Raw genomic sequence first — 24767 nt, forward strand, 5'->3', positions numbered from 1 at the left:
TGAAAATCAATTTCTCGTTCACGTGTAGCGAAGTCGCTGAAGTTCCAAATGTCACCAGGCTACTGGGATTTAATATATCCACAGTATTTATTTATTTATTTATGTATGTATGTATGTATGTATGTATGTATGTATGTATGTATGTATGTATTTATTTATTTATTTATTTATTTATTTATTTATTTATTTCATAGCATCAACAGAGATGTTTCTCCAATTACAGGTATCTTAGTCACTATATATTAATTATTAACGTTTTAATGGAGCCGCCGGTCTGCGAGACCGGAAGTAAATTTGATACTTCTAAAGTAGCTAACTTATTTGGCCAAGGCTGCTTTCCCACGCAGTACCTTCGCTCCTCCTCCGAATGCTCGGCTTTGTCTAGTTAGTGTGAATCGTTCAGCGGCAACATACGGATAGACAAAAGCATCCCGGTCTCACACAGCGGATAGCTCTAGTAACGTGCAGTTATTGTTCATTATATCTACATTTCAATACAGTGTAGGCTTATGGCATGGATTGATTACATTTTAAATATCAACACGTTATAAAGGTCTCTGTACAGGAGACACGCTTGCAAGGTTTGTCCTTTTCGACGTGAGAAATAAAAGAAAAGTATATGAGAAATATTTATATAAGTATGAGGGTCAACTATTACTGTAAAAAAAAGTCAATATATTCACGAATAACATTTTTTAAAGAAAGTTTCCGTGGTTATATTCTCTGTAATTACCAGGTGTATGCATAAGTCTTTTCCGGTTTCACTAAGAGATGGCGCCAGCAAACAGTACGCAGCGTATGAATTTGACACATACGTCAGTTTGTTCGTCTGATATTAATCTACCAACACACATAAGTTAAGTCCGCCAAACACTAGCGTCTGTGTTGTATCGTTCAGCGATCATGTCAACGTTTGTGCCTTGAAAAGAACATTTGCTGCAAGCATAGCTTTGCTTATTTAATTTAAAAAGGCTATGAGAAGTCATCGTTTGCTGGTAGAAACATATGGTGAACACGCTCCATCTATTAGAACATGTGAGACATGGTTTCGACGATTTAAATGTGAAAAGCAGTACGCGTTCTGGTAGACCACAGAAGTGCGAAGACTCTTGAAGCCCGGCGAAACCGTTCATGCACAACGCTATCGCCAACAAATAATTAATTTAAATCACGCATTGATCGAAAGACGACCAGAATGGGCCGGAAGACATGGTAGATTTTGTCACACGACAACGCGCCGTCTCACACAGCAAAACCAGTGAAAGACAACTTGAAATCGCTTGGATGGGACATCCTTCTGCACGTGCCGTACAACCCCGACCTCGCGTCTTCTATCACCGCGTAAGTTCATCTGGCGCACGAAGGGAAAATAAATATTATAAAACATTATTTTCTTCAACAACGTTTATTTACATCGTCGCCTACGGCATCGACGAACACATCAAGGATAACAGTCTCAGACTTACATGATTCTGGTCAATCGATTTCAACTCTCTTAACCCAAATTACAAAGGTACATGTTTAAAAAAATATGAAAAACCAAACTGGCTACAAAGAAACAAAATTTCATTGAACGTACACTGGGGAAGTGTATGCGTCAAACATACGTTCTGATATACAAGCAGTTGTCACTCAGAATTACTGCCCGAGCTGAGAGAGTACGGAGGTCAAAGGAAAGTCATGGAGGTAGGAGACTCTAGAGGTTGCGAAAATCGAAATTACTGCGAATTAAACATTCCCTGGGACACTCAGTTCCCCCCTGTATGATTCCAGGGTTAAGTAGCGCACCGTTGTGATACGCGGTTATAGGTGTAATAGGGATGCCAGTCATCTCGTTTTACAGACATTGTTGAGACGCTGGGACAAGGGGACTGTCCTCAGTAAAACCTGTGTACGTGGACAGTAAGTAAGTGAGCCGACTGACGCAACAAAATGATGTTGAATTAGAAACCCACATGGCTCACTGCACATCCCGGTTAGACTAACCAAAATATGACGATTTAAAAAAAATCATCTCTTGTTAGAATGATACTTACTTTCAAAGATGACCGAGTGAGTTGACCGTGCAGTTAAGGTTGCGTAGCAATGAGCTTGCGTTGGGGGATGGTGGGTGCGAATCATTCTCTCGGCAGCCGTTAAGATTTTTCCGTGGTTTCCCATTTTCACACCAGGAAAATGCTGGTGTTGTACCTTAATTAAGGGCCTTTTTCTTTCCACTCCTAGCCCATAGTCACCATAAGGCTTGTCTGTGTCGGTGCGACATAAAAAAATGACATTATTTATGTTTAATATGTAGGCTACTTGGGGAGCTTCCGTGGCTCAGACGGCAGCGCGTCGGCCTCTCACCGCTGGATACTGTGGTTCAAATCCCGGTCACTCCATGTGAGATTTGTGCTGGACAAAGCGGAGGCGAGACAGGTTTTTCTCCGGGTACTCCGGTTTTCCCTGTCATCTTTCATTCCAGCAACACTCTCCATTATCATTTCATTGCATTTATCATTCATTAATAAATCACCTTGGGAGTGGCGACCCCATTGTAATAACAGCCTATATGTGTTTCATTCATTACATCCCTGACCCGATCAATGACTGGAAAACAGGTTGTAGGTTTTCATTTTCATTTTCATGTAGGCTACTTATAGCGAACACAGGTATTTTTACATCTGATTGTGTATAATTAATAGAGTTGTGATTTTCACAGAACTGTGGGAAACCCATAAGTTAGTTTATAAAATTTGAGTTATGTCAGTTCTTCTTCTTGTTATTGTCCGACTCGGTGGCTGAACGGTCAGTTCAATCAAGTTTTTTACTTTTGCATACCTAATGAGGGATAAACACGAAAAATGGTGAATACTTGAAGTGTGCAGATATATTTTGTTTTCTGATTACAGGGGTCCAGGCAGGAACAGTCAATAATCAGGGATTTGACGGGAATGATCATTTGAAGCAAAAATCTTCAGATGGACACATGCCCTATTCCGAATGGTTTCCGAGTCAGAACACATTTAATGTACATTTGTTTTTGGGCTAGTGACACACACTATGTGCCTTAGCCATCCAATCCCTTTGACGTTTTACTTTACCCCAACCTACCTTGTTGTTTTCAACACCTCTTTCCTCGGGATGTCTTTCTGCCATTAAACTAGCCTGTTGAGCGCAGTTGTCTATGGTGTACTGTGAGTGAAGTAGTGCCAGAGATTGAGAGTGTGTCAGAGAGAAGCATCGGTTAACTGTGTTTGTACACGCGCCACACATGTAGATATGATGCACGTTTACGGCTTCTACGATGGCAGTGCTCCTGTTGTTGTCGAGGAATACCATCGGCGCTTTCCGACACGTCGAATTCCTGATCGTAGAGTTTTTGCACATTGCGTGAAACAGGCATTCTTCCAAGTTCCCATTTTTCTTGTGAATGTGTAGTTCAACTACCTGTGCAGGAACAGCAACACATTGTTGAAATAATACAACTTAGTCCTACTATCAGCACACGGCAACTTTCTGCACCTATCACTGTCCCACGAACACATGCATGGTGAACATTAAATGTGTACTCATTTCAGAACGTCAAAGATATTGGGTGGGTAAGACACGAACCTGGGTATCACTAGCCCAAAAACAAATGTACATTAAATGTGTTCTGTCTGGGAAACCATTCGGAGTAGGGCATATGTCCGTATGAAGCTCTTTGCTTCAAATTATCCTTCCTGTCATATCCCTGAATATTAACCATTCCTCCCGGGACACCCTGTAAAGAAGACAAAAAATGGTGTCAAGTTTCCTTTTAGGAAAATCAAGTGATTATAAGAGTCTTTCAACAAATGAAACTCAAATTTACAACGATTCATTCATTTCCATCTAAAAAGTTGTTTCCAACAGACGTCTATGTGGAATTTGTAGTCGACTATGTGGGTTTCACTGTATTGAAAGGTGGAAACTGACTCAGGACCTATGAAACTACCATCAATTCTCTATAGTTTGATGAGGGTCTTTGGTAAAAAGCAAGTTTTCACATCAAAATATATGAACTCTAATCATCTTCTCGGCGTTTTTTTTTTCGCCCTGAATGAACAACTTTTCCACATGCCGTTCTCCGTTTTCTGACGATCGACGACGTCGTCAGGGCAGGAGTTGATTAATACCATGTCCTCTCTGAGCCGGTCCAATGGTCACGGCTTCTTTAAGTCGGTGCGACGTAAAGCCCCTAGCAAAAAAAAAAAATAGCTTCTTTAAGTGGAGAGTATAAGGCTGTTTTAGGTACAGACTTCTCGCCTCTGCACATATCATGAACACACGAGAACGCTCAAGGGCATCTTGCATCTTGTTCCTGATCGGTGTCACCCTCGTACGTCACCGTTTCTTTCAAGGTCCAGGTGCGTGAGACGTAGTGCCCATCGGACCATACGCATGTCCATGACATGCAGGGCGTTTTGTTGTTTGACCAAAGTTGCCGAAAGGCCACTTCCATAAAACATCCTTGCATATCTTGGCCCTGAAGCAGACACGTATCCGTCGATCACAAGGGTCTCCACTAACATGCCTGCATTTCAACCAGGCTACATTAGTGTCAGTCGCCATATGCAAAGGTAATAGAGTCATGGTACTTGATCGACCAACACTCTATAAATTTTGATGGATCCACTCGTCTCGAGTCCGCACTCCGTGTTCACCGTTTTGTCAATATTTAATATGATTCCATTTTCAGCCAACCTGGTTTCCCATTCCTAGATACATAATTGTTTCTCAATGCTCCACCATTCTTCATTAGCCAAGAAGGAATCGTTGGCTTACAGGAGCGTCCAGAGGTGTGGAGCTTAAATATCTTCCGTCACCACGTCTATACAGAGGATAAAGAGCGGGACGAGAGAACAAGCCCTGATGGTCGTGATTAAAAAATGGTTAAAGGAGGCGAGGGTCGAACAGGAGAACGCATCATGCTGCTCAATTTATGGTAAAGGAGTTATATCCAGTGAACGTATATCTCTGGCAAACCGTGAGACTGGAGCGCATGCCACAAGAGTGTGTGTGGAACTCGGTCAAAAGCCATTCCGAGACCAGGGAATGTTAGGTGAACTTGCTTATTCTTGTCTCGATGCCACATTAATAATGATAATAATAATAATAATAATAATAATAATAATAATAATAATAATAATAATATAATATCAGCCTCTCTGGTGTAGTGGTTAGTGTGATTAGCTACCCCCGGAGATCGGAATTCAATTCCCGGCCCTTCTAAGAAACTTCCACGAAATTTGAAAAGTAGTGCGAGGACTGGAACGGGGTCCGCTGAGCCTCGAGAGGTGAATTGAGTAAAGTGGGCTCGATTCCCACCTCGTCCATCCTAGAAGTGGTTTCTTACTTCTCCAGGCAAATACCGAGATGGTACCTAACTTAAGGCCACGACCCCTTCCTTCCCACTTCCTTGTGTATCCCTTCCGATCTTCCCATCCCCCCCACATGGACCCTGTTCAGTATATCAGTAAGGCCAGCTGGGCGAGGTATTTATCTTCGCTCCTGTCCAGTTATATCCCCCCGACCCAAAGTCTCACGCTCCCTCCTTGAGGCGATAGAAGTGGGATCCTTCGGTGAGTCCGAGGGAAAGAGCAACCCTGGACGGTAAATGGATTATGAAAGAAAGAAAGAAAGAAAGAAAGAAAGAAGTAATAATAATAAAATAAATTCCACTGTCATGGCATTTGACTATAATAATTCTCTTTAATTTTACAGCATGCTCCTGTTTGGCTCAGATCCTTGATGGGATGATCAGTATTGATTAGTTTTCTATTGAATGGCCCCTTTTCTCTTTAAGAATCCATGGACTTAACCCCAGATCTTGGGTACAAATGGCTGCCTTGATAACAAATTGTTTATTACATACTTTCATAGAATACTAAAGAACTGAATAGATGCGATTATTAAATCACTCCCGCCAATTGAAGAACTGTGATTTAGTCAGACTGACTGAGAAAAGCGCAGTCGGTAACCAGGTTTCAGGTTTCTCTCATGCATAGTCCATGTTTACTGCAATGAATGTTCCGTTTTAATAATGGATCACTCCACTTCCTTCTGGGAGTGGGTTTACACACCCATTACGAGCACTTAATAATGAACTTGTTGAAAGCTAATGCTCTTTACTTCGCGCAGTAATCTCCCACCTCCGGAAAAGGCGAAGAGGTACACCTGATGAAGTCTAAGACCTTGAGAACATCCTGATTCTAAAGAGGCCAGAACGATAAATGTATATAAATCAGATAGATAATAAATAAATTTTACTCTTAAAATGAGAAATATTCTGCTTCTTTTCAACCGTTCCTCTCTTTCAGTGAAGATACATTATTATCAATGAAAGAAATGGCTGCTCGAAGTTGGAAAAGAGCTTCAGGAAATAGACATCGCAGATGACACTCTGTTAGACATATCTTCTTATTATTATTATTATTTACTTTTTTACCGCTTTTCCCACATCTGTGGGGCAGCGAGGTGCGAACTGTATCGCACATATGGATTAGGCCATGTTTTACGGCAGGATGCCCTTCCTGACGCAAACTCTAAATGAAGGGATGTAATCACTATTGCGTATTTCTGTGTTGGTTGGTAGGGTGGTGTGTTGTGTGAACATGAAGACGAAAGTGTTGGGACAAACACAAACACCCAGTCCCCGGACCAGAAGAATCAATCAGAGGCGATTCAAATCCACGACGCGGCCGGCAATCGAACCCGGGACCCTCTGAACCTAAGGCCTTAACGCTGGCCATTGAGTGTGTTAGACAGACCTAAGTTCAGAAAATTAGTCCACAATAACCATTCTAAACATTATCCAAGCACTACCAGCGACAAAACCTGGTCAGAAGATCGGAAGAAAAGCCACGGCGAGATTATGAAGAGATTTAGAGAGAAGAGAAAGGCAACGACATCAGTTTCAAATATTGCGGCAGAGTAAGAGTCGGCTCCTGAACATTGTATAATACAAAGATACATATCCTGTGCAATCACGGTAAATGTTAAATACATCAAGCGTGAACGTATAAACGTAACTAGAACTATTCAAGAACGGCAGTTTCATTTATTATTAATTATTTCTTTCTGCAGCCAACGAAACACAGGAACATGGCAACCTGCGCTGTGTGTGACAACGAGCTGGGCAAGAAGAAGAAAGTACAGTTTGGACTATGTGAAAAATGGACTCACGGTAAATGTAGTGAAATGAATGATGGCAAGTACGAATCAAAAGAAGTGCTATTCTATTGAGGACGTGGTAAAGCTGCAAAGTGAAATAAGGGAACTCAGATGTGAGCAAATAAAGAGAGTGTGTGAGCTAGGGAAATCTATAGATCTCTGCCATGAAAAGACAGGCAGCAACACTAAGTCTATTGCTGAGCAAGACGACCTTATCAGGAAAATTAGTGAACAGGTGGAAGCAATCCGGGTCCAGAACTCTAATCTCAGAGCTCAGCTGAAAAGTCTCAGCACTCGATTAACAGAGTCTGAACAATATTCTCGCAGGAACACACTTGAAATATTTGGTGTTCCAGAGAAATCCAACGAAGACGTGCTGGAAACACTAAAGGGTATATGGAGAACTCTGGACCTTCAAGGAGAAGAAAATGTGATAGATACCTGTCATCGGTTACCTAGACTACTCGGCAGTTTTACAGTGGGATCATCGTGAGGTATTTTCGACGTTACGACAAGGAGAACTTCATGCAGAGAAGGCGAGTTAAATACAACTTTTCTACACGGCACCTAGGACTTCTGGACGACAGCATTATTTATGTGAACGAAAGCCTGGCGCTGGAGAAGAGGAAGCTGTTAGCACTCGCTCCTAGATTCAAAACGAGAACTATACAGGTATCTATGGGTAAGAAATGGAATCGTACGACTAAGAAAGAGGGAAGGTGCTAGGATCTGTGTAATTAATGGAACTGAAGACTTGAATAAGTTGAATTAGAAATGCCAGCTATGACTTCTGTTGTGTTTCATGTCCTGTAGTATTAGGAAAGTGAGTGTACTCAGAGTCAGGTTCGTTCAGAGAGCAGCGGGCCGAACATTCTTTACTTTCACTTTGAAAGGGCTTCTATTCATAATTACCGGCATTTCCCCCTGCATTACTTGAAGAGTTCTCTCTAAGTTAGTCACTAAACCAGTATTACCAGAACTGTACAGGTCTAAGGACCAAGGTTGATTTATTTTATGCAAACTTATAAGTGAGATCACCGATCAATTGGCTTTGACATTCTTCTATTAGCAATTACGAGCTCTTTGATCAGAGATATAATGTACTTCGATGCGGTCGTAATAAAATACCTACAGGCAAAGTACTTGGCGGAGGTTTTGTACTGGCTGTCAGCAACAAATATAAGGCTTCACAGGTTCAAACAGATGTTTCAGCTGAGCATTCATGTGTTAAACTTCTGAGGGAAAATCTTGATAGTATCTTTATTTGTGTGGTATACCTCCCGCCTAGTACTCAACTGACTGCATATAATGAATTTTACAAAGGTATTGAAGCCAGTCCTATTTTAAATAGTAAACAGTTTGTAATGTTAGAAAACAACAGACCAGAATTAGAAAATGTAACAGAACAATAAGAAAAAGGAAATTGCCTTTTTTGAGCATGTGTATAGAAAGGATGATAACAGATTGACAAAACAGACCTTTGGGAGAAAATGAACATACAGATTTAGAAATAAATAAAATAAGACAAGAGGAAACTATGGAAAGGGAGTTTATTTAAAAAGAAAGTATTAAGAATGAAAGGATGGCAAGGAAGAGTGAAAAGAAAACCCGGTCAAAAGTGGACTGAGGAGAGAATAATAAAGCATAGTGCAGTGATGAAGGAATACTGGAAAGGGAGAGGACACAACAAGGAAGGATGAATTGAAACTGACGTGTGGTACCTAACAGGCCTCATTGTAAAGAATAATAAGAAAATTGTATTACAGACACTCCACATCAATATACCGTCCAACGTGGGTGGAAGGAGTCTTCTGTATACGGGAGACGGTGTGTTCGTACTGTGTAGGATGTTATGTGCGGGTTGTAGGAATGTTGGGGACAATATAAACACCGTACCCTCGAGTCATGCGAATTAAATATTTGAGATTAAAATCACTTAGACATGGCCTGGAGTCGAGTCAGGTACTCCGATGAACGAAGGCAATGGAGACTTAGAGCTGGAGGTTAGGTGAAATGAAACACATTGATTAAGCAATGGACAAAAGTGAAAGTGGTTATTAAGTTCTCGATAACAAAGTATCTCAAGTTAAGGGAAACAACAAATTTAAAGAGGACTGCCCTTCAAATCCAGTCATGGCCTTGATCGAGGAAACACTACCGAAACAGAAAAAGTGATTCGAAGATATTTGCCTGGACAATTTCGAGTCTACATTTATTTTTTGTTTTCTTTACAAGTTGCTTCACGTCCCAGATATGTCTTACGGCGATGATGGGACAGGAAAGGGCTAGGGGTGGAAATGGAGCGGCCGTGCCCTTAATTAACGTACAGCCCCAGCATTTGCCTGGTGGAAATGGAAAACCACCGAAAATATTCTTCAGTGGTGCCGACAGCGGGGTTCGAACCTACTAACTCCCGAATACTGGATAGTGGCCACCCTTAAGTGACAGCAGCTATCGAGCTCGGTTTCGAGTCAACAACTGTATCGAATTGGTAACAGCTACGTTGACTGAATGACGTCGTGCCGCTTCCGGAGAGGCCAGGTGCAGATCTTTCTATTTGACGCCCGCAAGTAACCTTTGCTTCTGGGTGTGAGGTAGTAATGATGCTGATAATAATGAGGTAGTAAGAGGGTGAAACCTGGTGTCGGCACATAGCCCACACCTGTCGAATCTGCTCAAGGATTAAGCCCCCATCCTACATCTCTATCAACAGCGTCGATCCATATGTTAATGTTAAGAGAATGCTGGTCCCCCTTTGCGTTCGTCATTCGTCCACGATTCCATTCGGACGAGGAAGAGCAAGATTGGGTGCGGTTGTGAATCCGTAAGCGATCTACCTCTTTCTACAAAACTGGACTTGATTGTCTCGTCTCCCAATGAGATATGTATTAACGCTTTTGGTAATTACTTTTGAATGAACCCATTCCACGATCACATCGTAGCGGATTTTCATTTTACTGCCCTTATACATACACATCTATACATCCAGCTGAGGAAATCTAAACTGTCTTTTCCCAAAACAAGTATAAAATTAGCAGACAACGCGAAACATGTTTTCACTTTGATCATATGCAGTATGATAACAAGGGTAATTTCATATTGCCGTTTAACACTGCGGACGAAATAAGCGAGACCTTTTGAAGCAATAGCCAACGGCCGTAGCCGTGTTGAAACACCGGATCCCGTGAGATCTCCGAAGTTAAGCAACATTGGGCGTGGTCAGGAGTTGAATGGGTTGCCACGCCCTGTTGGTGGGGGGTAAGGGAATGGAGGAGCGGAAAGGAACTGGCCACCCTACCGCACGTAAACTCCGGCTCAGGAACACCTCTGAGGAGGTTCGGACCTGCCTTCGGGCAGAATAACCCTTACCTTACCTTTGAAGCAATAAACAATTGTACACGTTACCAGACTTGTGCCCGCCTGGCGGCCATAATCGTAAACGCATCAAGTCTTTCCGGTCTGACATCGTTGGTAGCACGTTCGAGTCTCGTTGGCTGTAAAATGTTCCCATCAGAATGTTGGCCGGAAAGGTACGAAAGCCTCGATTCAATGCCACACCTCTCCACAGTGTTCATTTGGAGTCGAGGTATATGGCTATGTCGATGGTGATTCCTCCATCTGATGGGGACGTTAAGCCTTGAGCAGATCCCTAGGCGTTATTCCGTAGCTAAAGACTATGTGCCTACGCCAGATGCGCAGGTCACCCAGGGGCATCAAATACAAAGACCAGCACCTGCCGAGACAAACATGCCCACGGACACTCGCGAGGTAGAAGCCATACATTAGAGAAATAATCCGGCTTGTGACCTCGCGTGAAAGCCGTCATACACGGTTCAATCCCACGAGTCACTGTTCTAAAATTTGAACAATGATGAGTCCCTGTTACAGCTCTGTTGCTAGAGAGTGGAATAAGTAACTTTCATTTTCATCCACAACCGAACCTGATCTGTCTGAAAGGATTTCACCACTGGTCGCTTCACTACATTACTTGTTGCATCCAACATGATATGTAGCCAAGGTAGCACAAATCTTCGCATACTCTAGATGTATATCAACAGGTGGAACAATCAAACACTTGTTTGGTGGCCGTCGCTTGCACGCCCCAGGCGGCTCAACTGTTTACCTCGAGTCTCTCGGCTCAGCGAATACAAACACAACTACAAAGAAGAGGAGATGAACTTAACAAAACAAAATTATTAATCTGATTTCACTTCATATTTTCAGAAGTTTCAGTACACTCACAAAGAATTTTTACCCTGCACCAATATACATACATTTTGACAAGAAAACCTCTTTCTTTTCAAGTCGGTGCTGGGCATGTACTAACACTGAAAGGTCTGTCAGAGACGTGACGGTATTTTGCAACTCAGATATCTCCGAATCTATTAACGACATAACCGCCATAATTATATCGGCGCACATAAGAACATTTAAACCCTAATTTGACAAACGAGACACCATTTTAGCGTGCGAGGGCATCCGTTAAGACTTCGGAACCCTCAGTCCGATTTTGAAAATCAAAGTGTCGTTTGGAAGCCTGTATAATAACCTACAGAACGGCATAAAATCATTTTATTTGGCGAAGCTGAGAACTACGGAGGTCTCTTTGAATAAAACAGTTTGTCAGATTTTTGACAAATGTTCATAATGTCCTACTTTAAACTACACGAAAGCAATCAGAAACTTCCGTTTACTTCATCGCTGATAGGAAGACTAAATTTCGAACAGCTTTTTATAACCAGACTTGAGTCAAGAATATGTAAATATATATATATATATATATATATATATATATATATATATATATATATATATATATCAAGAATATATTGCCAAAGTAAGAAGAAGGGTTTTTCATTTATATCGACTTTCCCTAACTGGATATTGCCACTGAGGACAAACTACACAAAAAATAACGTACATATTGAAAGTAATTGTGAGCTGATTACATACATAGGCAATTTTGGCACGTTGCTAAATTAAAATGTTATGAAAATACGGTTTTTTAATTGAATAAATATTTGCAGAAATAATTTAAAAGTGAAGAATTAATAAATTAATGTACGGTATATAAACATAAAAAAATATGTAATTAAGAATTAAAATGACGAAAAATATACGTGGTAGAGTCATTATGTTCGTGGACTGGACGATAGTGTCGCTGTTTGCGCCTCAGGATTTTACTAGCCCCAGCAAGATACAGTTGGTGCATATATTATGAGCACAACTACGGTCTCTGTTTTGAAGGGTAGTTGATTATCAACGGTGGAACTTGAGATTGTCCTAGTTTGAGCAACGTGAAATTAGCAAATTCTGTTAAAAAAAAATTGGCAAATCCGCTAGCGAAACTGTTGAGATGATCATCTAAATCTCCCGGATCAACACGACGGGAAAAAGACGCGAACAGCCAGGTTAAAAGACTATGTGGTTCGTGAACTCTAGTACGTACCCAGGTGTATGCTTTTTTGCCTACACTGTAAGCGCCAGTCCAAGAAGTCGTTGACTGTAGTGCATGAGTGTACAGCGGGTTGCCTATACAGGAAGTGCCAGTACACAAACTTATTGTTTGTAGTAGTATTACTTATTTTGGACGATCTCACGCCATTAAGGGTAACGGCCTCCAGCGATATATTTGACGCAAACTATGATCAACTAAGCATTTCTCAGTCCGTAGTAGAAATAAAATAGAATGGGAAGAACACTTTATTTGTAGTAATATAATGAGAGCTCCAGAACTTATCTGAAGCTACAGTTGTATTTATTTTGACTGTTTAGCGAATAACAACAAAACCAAACAAGTAATAGTAATAAAACTGCGTGAATACAAACCAAATCAAATCAAATACACTGTTACCCATAAACGAAAGATACAACAAAACTTTCAACACGGAAATATACTACGAGGCAGAATCAAAGGAAAGCCGCAAAAGTGTCATTAATTTGTTTTCCTTTATAGAGGTTTGAAAATTTGAAGACACCGTCGTTGTCGTCCTTCCGAACTGGTAATACGAAGCAGTGCCGGTAGATGGGATTAGAGGTATGTAACAGCTGATTCAAGATGACGGCACCACTACGCAGTTAAGAATTTTTTATGGAGTGAAGATGTGAAACCTGTTGATATTCATGGGAGAATGGAGACAAAGCTTAGGGACGCCTGTCTGTCACAGCGGCAAGTCTACGATTCATGAAAGAAATTCCGGTCATGCAACAATCGAAAACATGGACGACTTGCGCTTCATCAACCTCCCGCATCAGTCACAATCGTCAGATTTAGCACCCTCTGTTTTCCACATCATTGGTACATTAAAGGGGCACCTCGGATGGCAGAAGTTCAAGTGTGGTTAGGACGTCCAAGAGTGGCTACAGAGTCAACCAAAATATTTGACTTACGAGGCATCGAAGCACTATCTATCCGATGGCGCAAGTGCATTAAACTTGGAGGGGAGTGTGTTGAAAAATAATGTACAATCAAACATTATCCCTGCATTACAATAGTGGAATAAATTAACTGCACGTTTCATTTGAATCTCCCGCGTATTTTATAATTAATTTTAAACTCCTTGGGCCGCGTCCCCCAATATGTCGGCTGTCGGCTTCATCAGAATAACACAGTAATATCCTTTTCGTTGTGATCAAATGTATGCTATAAGGATGTTTCAGTGCACAGTTCTGATAAAGGCATGCGCACGTTGGTGCGATAAAACAAAAAATGTCGGTTTCAGCTACATGAAAATACGTGTTTAGTTTGAGTGGTAGCTTCTGTATCCCTGTCTGCCTCTTCACTTTACCTTCGTCTGTTTTTATTTTGGTATCCGCGATAAAGCCGACTTTGCCAGGGAATTATGTAAGGGATGTTTAAAAGATATTATATATTGTCATTTAGACTTTCACGGTCCATGTAACTGTTTACGATTCCTCGTTACCGGGGCAAAACCTCCTATGTGAAATATTTTAGCTTAGAACTTTGGCCGCTAAGGTTCTATCATCTAAGGTGCAATATTGTGTGGATACTGTCAAGGCATTCTCGCTCTTCATAACGTATGTACTGCGGGTCAGTATTTCTCCAAAAATATTATCACATAGGAGGTTTTGTCCCGGCAACGACAATATTTTGGGTTTATGCCGTGTAAGGAACTATATAAACATTCTCAACGCGTTTCAAAAGGAAACTTTCATGTCTTCATCAGCAGAAAACTGAAAAAGAAACACGACGATTCAAAGGTTGCTAAGAGAAACTGAAGACGATCTTTGTCAATTCCTGGATCACCTAATGGCCAGCATCCTTCCATTTGTCACCATGAAAATTGTCCGGCTCCATGGCTAAATGGTTAGCGTGCTGCCCTTTGGTCACAGGGGACCCGGGTTCGATTCCCGGCAGGGTCTGGAATTTTAACCTTAATTGGTTAATTTCGCTGGCACGGGGGTTGGGTGTGTGTGTCGTCTTCATCATCATTTCATCCTCATCACGACGCGCAGGTCACCTGCGGGAGTCAAATCGAAAGACTTGCATCTGGCGAGCCGAACTTGTCCTCGGACACTCCCGGCACTAAAAGCCATACGCCATTTCATTTCATATCATTTACCATGGAAATTGAATCTGACGGCAAAATACTATTTCCAGATATTCCCATCACAAAGAAAGAGGATGGATCCTTAGGACACAGCGTTTATCGTAAGACTACACACACCAATAGATATCTCCACGCAGATTCTCACCTTCACCCTGCCCAGAAACATGGAATCCTTACAACTTTAAATACAAGGGCTAGGAGGATTTGTGATGTGTCTACTCTACAAGAGGAAATTAACACCTTGAGAACCACCTTTCAGAGCAACGGTTACAGCAAATACTTGATCTCTACGGTTCTGAAACCGAGGCATAATCAGAGGCCTGTCAAGAAAAAAAAAAGATGTGAAATGAACTGCTTACCTACCTTACATACGTAACACGACGGATCGTATTGCTAAAATCTTACATAGGTACAATGTACGAACTGTATTTGGAACTTCAATTAAGATTAAGCAACTCCTGCGACCACCTAGCGACAGTTTGCCTAAATTGCAACAACCTGGTATCTACATAGTTCCCTGTACTTGTGACAAAGTTTATGTTGGGCAGACTTCGAGAACGAATTGTACTCACATAGAAAAGTATAACAGGTGTAGCAGACTCAACCAACCTGATAAATTATCTGTTGCTGATCATGCCTTAACACCTGGTAATGATGTAATGTTCCAAGGAGTGGATGTTATTGCCCGTTTAAAACAATATCGCCCAAGAATTATCAGGAAGGCGGTTGAAATACGTAAACACCCAGATAATTTCAACCACGATATAGGCTACAACCTCAGTGAATCATGGGTACCTATTATCAGAACCAGCAGATAATGGTGCTTTACTGTTGCCATTTGTTGTCCGTAGCTTGGGGCTAAAATGGCGTCGATATTACTTCATAGGGCATCATTTTAAGTTATTTGTTGCTTTCTCTTAGCAACCTTTGATGCGTCATGTTTTCATTTTTGTTCCTTCTCGTGATGAAGAGAGGCAAGGTTCCTTTTGAAATGCGTTGAGATTGTTTATATAGTTCATTACACGGCAGCATAGACCCAAAATATACATCAAACATCACTAGCAAAGCGCTCCCCGTGTTATGTAACGCTAACAGTACCCACGGCTTCAGTCGCGTTTATTAATGCAACCGTTAGATGTTTTAGACCATTTATTTAAAGAAAAATTCAAAAAAAAACATTTTACTTATCAACTCACATCGTTTTCTCCTACAATAAATGAATTACATTCATTGCTTAAGATACTGGATTGGTGGATGGTAGGCTTAGACATAACATTAAATCTATATTAAACAACATATCGTACATAAAGGAACAGTTTTTACTTATACAGCCCCGGGAAAGCCTATACTAAGTGCCCTTCCATTTGGTGCAAAGATGTATAGTGTTTTTGCCTCTTTAAGTTATAAACAATCCACGTGCAGTTGACAGCTTCATTTACTGGAGCAAGAATTATTCTTTGACACGGCCATACATGACCGGTTGTCCGATGAAATGACGTGTCCACATACGTTAAAAACTTCAGATTTCTGTTAGCCGTAGTTTTGGCTGGACATCGCACATATACACACAGACACAACACTCCCAGATAAGACGGACTGAATATGTCTCCTTGTTTCGGGGAACGCAAATCTCTTCCTATGCCATGGACTTAAAATGGGATCTTAGCTGATATACGTAGGCCTATTTCTATTACTTGTTTATTATTACTATCCATCTTATGTATGCGTTTCCTCTAAATAAAATATAAGATTGAGTTAGTTGAAAGGAAATACGGTTCACGTTTTATTGCTGGTATAGCGAAATCATGTTATACTGTGAAATATTTTAAGTAAATGAAAAGAATATCTGATAAATATGAAATAAATAAATGAAGAAATACACAAAAGGAATCAAATTACCAGTATTATAATGAAATCATGTCTTTACCTATATAAATAATAGTCCAAGAATACGTCTATGTAAAAAATTTCAGATTTCTGCGTGTCGTAGATTTTGCTGGGCATCGCTCACATACACACACAGACTAACACGGACTGAATATCGCTGCTCCTGTCCGGCACCCAAAATGGCTTCTTTCGCTATGGACTTAAAATGGCTCCTTGACTTGTATTACCTAATTTAGGTACGTTACCTAGCGACAGTGAATCTTTACATGTAATCCTGGCGACAGCACGTTAGATTACCATTTTTCAACACACGTTTACCACCGATTTTTTTCGTTCATAATTCTCCAACGAACATTAAAATGAAAAATACCGGTTCGAGGTGAATTTGAACTCCCTTCCTCTACCTATGATAAAAATGTCACATCTCTGCGTGCCGCAGACTTTGTTGGGCATCGCGCACACTCAAAGAGACAGACAGAGAGAGAGAGAGGGAGACACACACTTCCTTTTATTATTATACATATACAGGTTGGTCGAAAACAACGTAATTTGAGCCTATGAGCATTAGAGCGTTGGTCATACTGATAAGTAATTTGAAAAAATACGTCGATATCTCGCGCCGTTCTTTTTTTATCATTTGCTGAAGTTAGCCAATCACATCGCTTAGTGGACGAATTCAAATCGGCTTTATGAAGCGATATTTCTAAATATGCACTTGGCTTGTTCGGGCTTCAGAGCCATCCCGAGAAATGAGCATCAAACACTAACACACTCTGGGTTTCAACCAATGCCACCGTAGCGTGCTTGTTGTGGGCCGAGCCTATCAGCAGGGAGGTCCTTGTTCAATTCCCTCCCCTGGAAAAGTTTATTTCTTCTCTTGGCGCTCTCAAGCCGGCCATAAGCCATGTGCAGATTTAGCAACACCGCCTTGCAAAGTCCACCTGAAGTGGCCCGCGTGGCGATGAGATTGGCTAACCTCAGCAGGTGAAAAAAATGACTACGTCGTGAGATATATAATATTATTTTTGCAGTTTATTTATCAGTATGGCCAACCCTCTAACCCTCAAATGCACGTTTCGCGTTGTTTCCGGCCACTCTTTATATAAACATATCCTTCTTCCATAACTGTAGAATCACACTGTTAGTAAATAATTTTCTCTCGAAATAACTTTAATAACACTTGCTTCCTTTTAACACAAGGTCATACATTTGTACTATCCTTGTAGCAAGTCCAAACAATATCATTCACATCCTAAGATAGAGTAAAGGTGATAAAGACTTACCAGGGTAGTATATTGATGAAGTCTTCACTGTGTAGTTCGCTTCGGGTATTCTAAGCTCGCAGAAGAACTTTGTGGGCGACTTTAAGTGTTTGTCATCGAGCAGGATCGATGCAATGATGTCATAAACGCCATCTTCCTTCAAGGTAGTTTGAACCTGAGCCTCTTCTTCCGTGTCCGCCCTGAAATGGAAGCAGAATGAAACGTATAAGTCTTAAAGTAGCCTCAATTGAATGTGGTGGGGGACAGTTTGAACTGCACCTGTGGTACAACATTCAGTATTTAAGTTCACTTGGTGCACAAATGACTGATTGTCATTCTTGCATTGTGTGGAAAAATATATAAAAACCTTTGTAGGTACAGCTACTAGAATTTTCATACCTGCCAAATTTCGAAAACCAAAAATCGTGAGATTGTGGAACCATTCCTTTTCTCGTCATGCGATGTCAAAATATCACAACAACAAACGGTAAAAAATACAAAGTATGATATCGGTCGTTTACTGTATATTTATAAACCTCACCCCTATCCGCCCAATTTCTAGGGGTGTCTTACACCGCCATTATTTTCAACAGATAATAAGACATATGTGTACTAAGTTTGGATGAAATTGCTCCATGAGTTCCAGAGCTATGCTAGAACATACATACATAGATACATTTTATATGTGTGTAAAAATACCGGGTAGCAAAAATAAACTGTTCCGGGAAATATTTACAATAGGACTGACGCGGGATTGACGCTTAAAAATGAACATCACAGAAGAGGCTGGAAATGGCGCCATCTGAATAAATGAAATGGATCCTCTTGACTCCACCTCACTCAGAAACCTCCCGAAGTGGTTCATCTGGACGCTTCAAGGCATGCACAATAGTAAATTTGTACCTTTCTGATAAGGTTTCGACACGAAGATCTCTTAATTTCCACTTGCACAGGTAAGCGGCGTTGAGATTTAGTCGGACTTCGTTGCAGGCTTCCCTTCACTCGAGCAATGTTTTCATCAGTTCAAACTATTTTCGGCTAGTTATGCGTTTTATTCCCTTTCACGCCATTTTCCCACTAAGTTTTCATTGCAGGCTTTTATGGAGGTTTATCCAAAACACTTCCAATCTTAAACTCTTGCTCAAACAGTTCCGCACAGGTTTTCCACGAATCGTGCTTCGCATAACACTCGACAATGAACACGTGCTGTTTTATCATGAGCACCATTCTACTGGTCACTAAACACGTCTGCTCCTCTCACTCACTCACAGCGACGTGCTGGGGAGATGCGCACGTGCAGACATGTGACAGCAACGGATGGGTGCATCGAAATCACGGTTTCCAGCATTTCCTGTGATGACCAGTTTTCCTGTCCATTAAAAAGAGTCAATTCCCCGTCATTCGTATAAATATTTTCCGGCCCATTTTGTATAAATCATTCCTGTGTATGTAACACGTTCTGAGTTCTAAAATTTTGAAGTGTTTCACGTCAATTTTTCGCGTGAGATCCCACTGACCTTCCCAGGATTTGCCTAACGTAGGTTTTAAACCTAGAATATAGTTCCATTTTTTAAAATTTGTTCTACTTCGAGCCCTTTATGAATTACTTAAGTTACTTTCAATCATTCGGTGGACGGGCTGAGTGGCTCCGACGATTGACCTCTTGACTCTAACTTGGCAGGTTCGATCGTGGCTCAATCCGGCGCTATTTAAAGGCATCGGCCCCGTGTCGGTAGATTTACTAGCACGTAAAAGAACTCATACGGGACTAAATTCCGGCGTCTTCGAAAACCGTAAAAGTAGTCAGTGGGACGTAAAGCAAAAAACATTATTATTAAACCATTCGGTACATCACAATACCTGCACTCTTTGAAGTGAAAGGAAGCGATATTCCATCTGCTTGTAACATGTGGTTACCACATTATGCAACATTAAATACGAATACGGGGAGAGAGAGATTAAATTCATCAATTTTCTCCAATGCTCACGTGTTTGGCTTATTGGTAATATATGTACACTCATAAAAAGAAGTGGTGTCCCGATATAAACGAACCATGGCGTCTCTTCACATCCTCGCTTAACTCTTTGCTGCAGGTGGACAGGCCGTTGTTATTGAAATAGGAAAAGTGGTGGATGTGCATATAGCAATACACACACTGAGCCTTCAGCATTACGCTTTCACTCCCTTCCCCTCCTTTCTGGCCTTCAACACTACTCCTTTACAGACTCCCGAATTTTCACTACTGGAGTGGGGCAGTGTTAATTATTTATGCCGAGACACTATTTATTTGCATGCGTGTACACTAACATCAGTATGTGTGTGTGTATATATATCACATGAGCGACGAGAGAATCAACAAGTTACGGAGTAAGGAAGAACTTCCTTGTGATCGCCACCCCCACCCTGCATGCCGCAACAGCCCCAAAAGGACATGGCTTTCCAAGCGACCGCTGCTCAGCCCAACGGCCTAATGATTACGAGGTGTCGTGTGGTCAGCCCGACGGATCCTCTCGGCCGTTATTCTTGGCTTTCTAGACCGAGGCCGCTATCTCCCCCCCCCCCCCCACCCAGATAGCTTCTCAATTTCAATCACGTAGGCTGAGTGGACCTCGAACCAGCCCTCAGATGAAGTCAAAATCCCTGACCTGGCCGGGAATCTAATCTGGAGCCTCCGGGTAAGAGGCAGGCTCGCTACCCCTACACCGCGGGGCCGGCAACTTGTGATACAGCACTCCTCTTTTGTCATCATCATGGATTTATAATCTGAAGGGATCAGATCAAAAGCGCTTGACTTAATACTATGCGCAGAATCATCTGGAGATTGGATGTGACTTTGAAAAAATTGAGGTGTGCAATGGAGACCAGGAACATATGACTGAGTAAGACATGCCACGTGGAAGAACTGGAATAGTACAACTGAATAGGAAACCCGTGCCTTTGACAGAAGCTTTCAGATACCTGGGTGAAGTGGAGCAGAGTGATGCTGAGTCAATGTCGGGGATCAGCAGAAGTCTTAAGTCTGGCTGGTATTAATGGAAACAGTAACAATGACAAAATCCTCTCAAACAAAGCGTGAGGTGGCACGGCTGAAAACGTACGATGGGCATGTGGCGTGACAAGGAATGATAGAATCAGAAACGAAACCATTCGGGAGTGTCATGATGTATTATTTTGACTTTATGTCGAGTAATGAACTATGTAAGCACTCTCAACGCGTTTCAAAACGAACCTTGCCTTAACTAATCAGGATAAAACAGAAAAATGAAACATGACGCATAAAAGGTTGCTAAGAGAAAGCTACAAGGAACTAAAACTCGTACCCAAAGAAGTAATAGGGATTCGATTTTTGCATCACGCTAGAGACAACGAATGGCAACAGTAAAGCATCATTTTATGATGGTTCTGATAACAGGTATCCATGTTTCACTGAGGTTGTAGCCTGTACTGTGGTTGAGATTATCTGGGTGTTAACGTATGTCAACCGCCTCCCTGATGATTCTGGGGCGATACTGTTTTATACGGGCAAGAACATCTACTCCTTGGAACATGACATCATGACCAGGTGATAAGGCATGATCAGCAACCGCTGATTTATCAGGTTGGTTATGTATGACACACCTGTTATGTTCTGGGACTTGGAAAGGTGACCGGTGTTAAAGACAAGGTCCAGGAATCAAGATTAAGATGGTTTGGCCACGTCATGAGCAGCGGAAGTGACTGTGTGGAAAGAAACCTCCTACATTGAGGGATTCTGTCATCTCGGATCTTAAAGAACTTGGTGATTACTGTTTTAAAATGAAGTGCAAATTAGCAGCCCTGCTCTATTCACACTAACGAGAGGGAAACTGGAAGACACTTAGTTATCGGTAAAAGAAGGGGAAGAACCACAAATTACATGAAAATAAGACTCCTTACGCTAGAAAACCTAATATCATCGGGGTCGGAGAAGAACCGAGGGATGTCGGATAAAAGTGAGGAAGCAACGCCAGACTTGGTGGTCACCAACCCACGCTCGGAAATTGAAGGTCACTGGTCCTTTGCCGCTTTTAGTCGTCTCCATTCACAGAGGGCGGTAGGGTTTGCTTGGGGGAGGAGGATCCACAGCAGCGATACCGCGTGACAGCGGTACTAATCACGCTGGAGGTCCTCTGTTCAGAGGATCCTGGATGGAGATTTTAACTACGTCCGATTAATTCCACCGCTTCGCAGATTCGGTGTTTGTGCTTTACTTTATACACACGTTTTCATTTAACACATCAGACTACCAAGAACCACAGTAGCATATTACACTTGAGTACATCCGTTCACTTAGGGATAGTGACAGGAACAGCATCTGGCTGTAACTGCCCCTCATCCATCTGTGAAAAACAGATCGTACCTGCGACCTCACCAGAAGGTAGGTGGAAAAGATACAAGGATAAGAAGAAGAAGAAGAATGTTTGTCTAAAGCATGTTGACATAGACCTCCAGAATTAGTTTCATTATATCCCATCCATGTCCAATCCCGCAGTACCAGAATGAAGACTGTCCTCCATATTCTTTATTCCCGGCTTTCTCTCACCCAAAGGTCCTTTTCTGTACGTATTCCAACAATATTTAATACCTTATCTGTCAACAAGAACCTTCGTATCGTATCCTTCCTTCTGTCGTGATATTTCCCACATAACTTCATTTTTATTATTCTTCTTGTCTCTTTTCTTGTATTTCCTTTATTTATGTCGTTGTTTATATAAAACTGTAAATATCAAGAACCTAACAACAAAGTTCCTCTAGAATATAAATTTCGCTGATATAATACCTGACGATAATTTTATGGCCAGCACCATGGGCTTGCAGGCCGTGATGCAATTCGCTTTCTCGTTCCCAACATTTCAACGGAGCTACCGCCCAGTATTTTTTAAACTACTGTTCATCGGGGGTAGTGGACCGCTGAAAATGTCAGGCATGGTTTCCAGTGAATGTCAGGAGCCAGGAGTCTAAGTAGACAACTATATATAACCCGAAAATAATCTTCTAAATTCTACTGATCATTTAACAGAAGATTTTGCTATAAGGACAAATTATATATCATATCGAAATCAATATACACTAACTGAATCGGCATAGATAAAAAAGTGAGATGTGGAATTTTTTCAAAAGTGATATTACTGCTGAAATAAACTTCAACAAACTACAATACATAACCTGTGTAACGCGGCTCTTTAAGTGTTGAATAGGAGGTATAGTTTGTATGAAAGATGCAAAAAGGTGACGTGAGCAGTACATATCTCGTTTATGCACAGTGTAAGTAGTTAATATGGCGGGACAGCTGTTTCCGATGAGTGATAAGAGGCCCTGCAGTTAAGTCGTTACATGTTTCCATTGATTTAGTGTATTTATGTGGATTGATTATCAAAATTATTGCATTATGATGGCCAAAATATTATAAGTGAAATTTTCTGTCATGTGAATCCCGTAGCAGACATATCCCAAGAAGTAAAAACTTGCCATGCCAAATAAGTAAATTCAACTATCCGTTTTATGATGCCAGTATGAAGGGAAAGGTTATTGCATGGTTTTTGATTGATGGCTTGATATCACATACATTTAAATTAAAATCTCATTTTATATCCCTCAGTCTACCAACAGAAGAAACTTACAATCAGAGAATTCCAACTGAAAAGAAGAAATTGACAGACGTTACAAAGGTAATGAAATACTGCCCAGAGAAGGACTCTATAAGGAACTCTTACAGTGGCCTACAACATCAAAAGAGGACAATGATCAGGAGGTTTAAATAGATGTAAATGAGTAATGCACAAAATCAAAGATGTTTTCGAAGCAAACTGTGTTGGATGCAAATATTATGTTAAACGTGTGTTTCATTAGTTTGTTATTGTGATGTAATAGAAATAATGTCACTATTGTTGTTTATTTTAATATTTTTCTTGTATCGCATTTAAATTTGATTTTTAAATGTGATCAGATCACATTATTTTAAAGGAAATACGTAATAAAATTCTGTTCGGAAAAATAAAAATTTGCTAAAGGTTATTATACAGTATTTAGGACAAATTCAAATATATTTTTGAGTCAGATTTGCTGGTGAAATGGAATCCAAGTCACGTGGCGTTATGAGGAATGCAAATGAGAATTGAATAAAGTTGATTCCATTCTTTATTTGAAACGTTAAAGTAGATATTCAGTTTCTTGTGTTTCCTGTAAAATTTCAGTTGTATTATGAAGAATACCGTCCGTGGTTGCCCATCAGACAAATCGTTGTCTCCGTAGTTTTCATTCCAAACACTCCTTCTGTCTTGATTCCACACGTTTGCTTTCGCTTATGAAGATCCTGGAAAGCTAATGTCTTGCTTTCATAATCTCGGTATCCATTCTTTTCAAATATCCATAGAAAGCCATTCACTCTTAATCGTGATTGGGATCTTCACGAAATTTTGGTAGAACTCTTGGTTTGGTCTCAATCATGAATTTCCATTCTTCAAGCAGTATTCACTTCTTCATCGTTAGGGTCGCTAAGAACGGCAAAATCTTAACTGTTTGTCTTCCCTCGGGCCCACAAGGTTTTCATCCTTTCGGAGTGTGTTTTCTTCCGTGCATCAGAATGGACATGCTTCAGTTGAGTTGGCACTTCTTCTTGATGAACCAGTCTAAGTTTGTGTATGAGTTAATGTAGGAGTTAAGTGCCTGTTTCTGTGATAACAAATGTTTACAGATTCTTTCCGCTGGAAATCTGAACAGGTGAGCGTAAATTGTTATGCTTCTTTTCCGTATTACGCTTGATATCTTTTAGGTGTGGGTGTACATTTCTAAGTTGCTTCCAAGTCTGTAAACACCCTCTTTGATGTTGGGAGCAAGCATTTTTCGAATAAT

At 41.0% G+C, this 24767-nt stretch overlaps 1 protein-coding gene across 1 annotated transcript in view; it reads right to left on the reverse strand.

Moving 5' to 3' along the window:
* LOC136877672 (uncharacterized) overlaps nucleotides 1-24767 on the reverse strand; it is an 814069-nt gene that overhangs the window by 603878 nt on the left and 185424 nt on the right. Inside the window, exon 4 of the mRNA XM_068228698.1 lies at nucleotides 17918-18096. Coding sequence (XP_068084799.1) covers nucleotides 17918-18096 — 179 coding nt within the window. The remainder of the gene's footprint in view (nucleotides 1-17917; nucleotides 18097-24767) is intronic.

Source organism: Anabrus simplex, chromosome 7 (genome assembly GCF_040414725.1).
Source record: "Anabrus simplex isolate iqAnaSimp1 chromosome 7, ASM4041472v1, whole genome shotgun sequence".
NCBI lineage: Eukaryota > Metazoa > Arthropoda > Insecta > Orthoptera > Tettigoniidae > Anabrus > Anabrus simplex.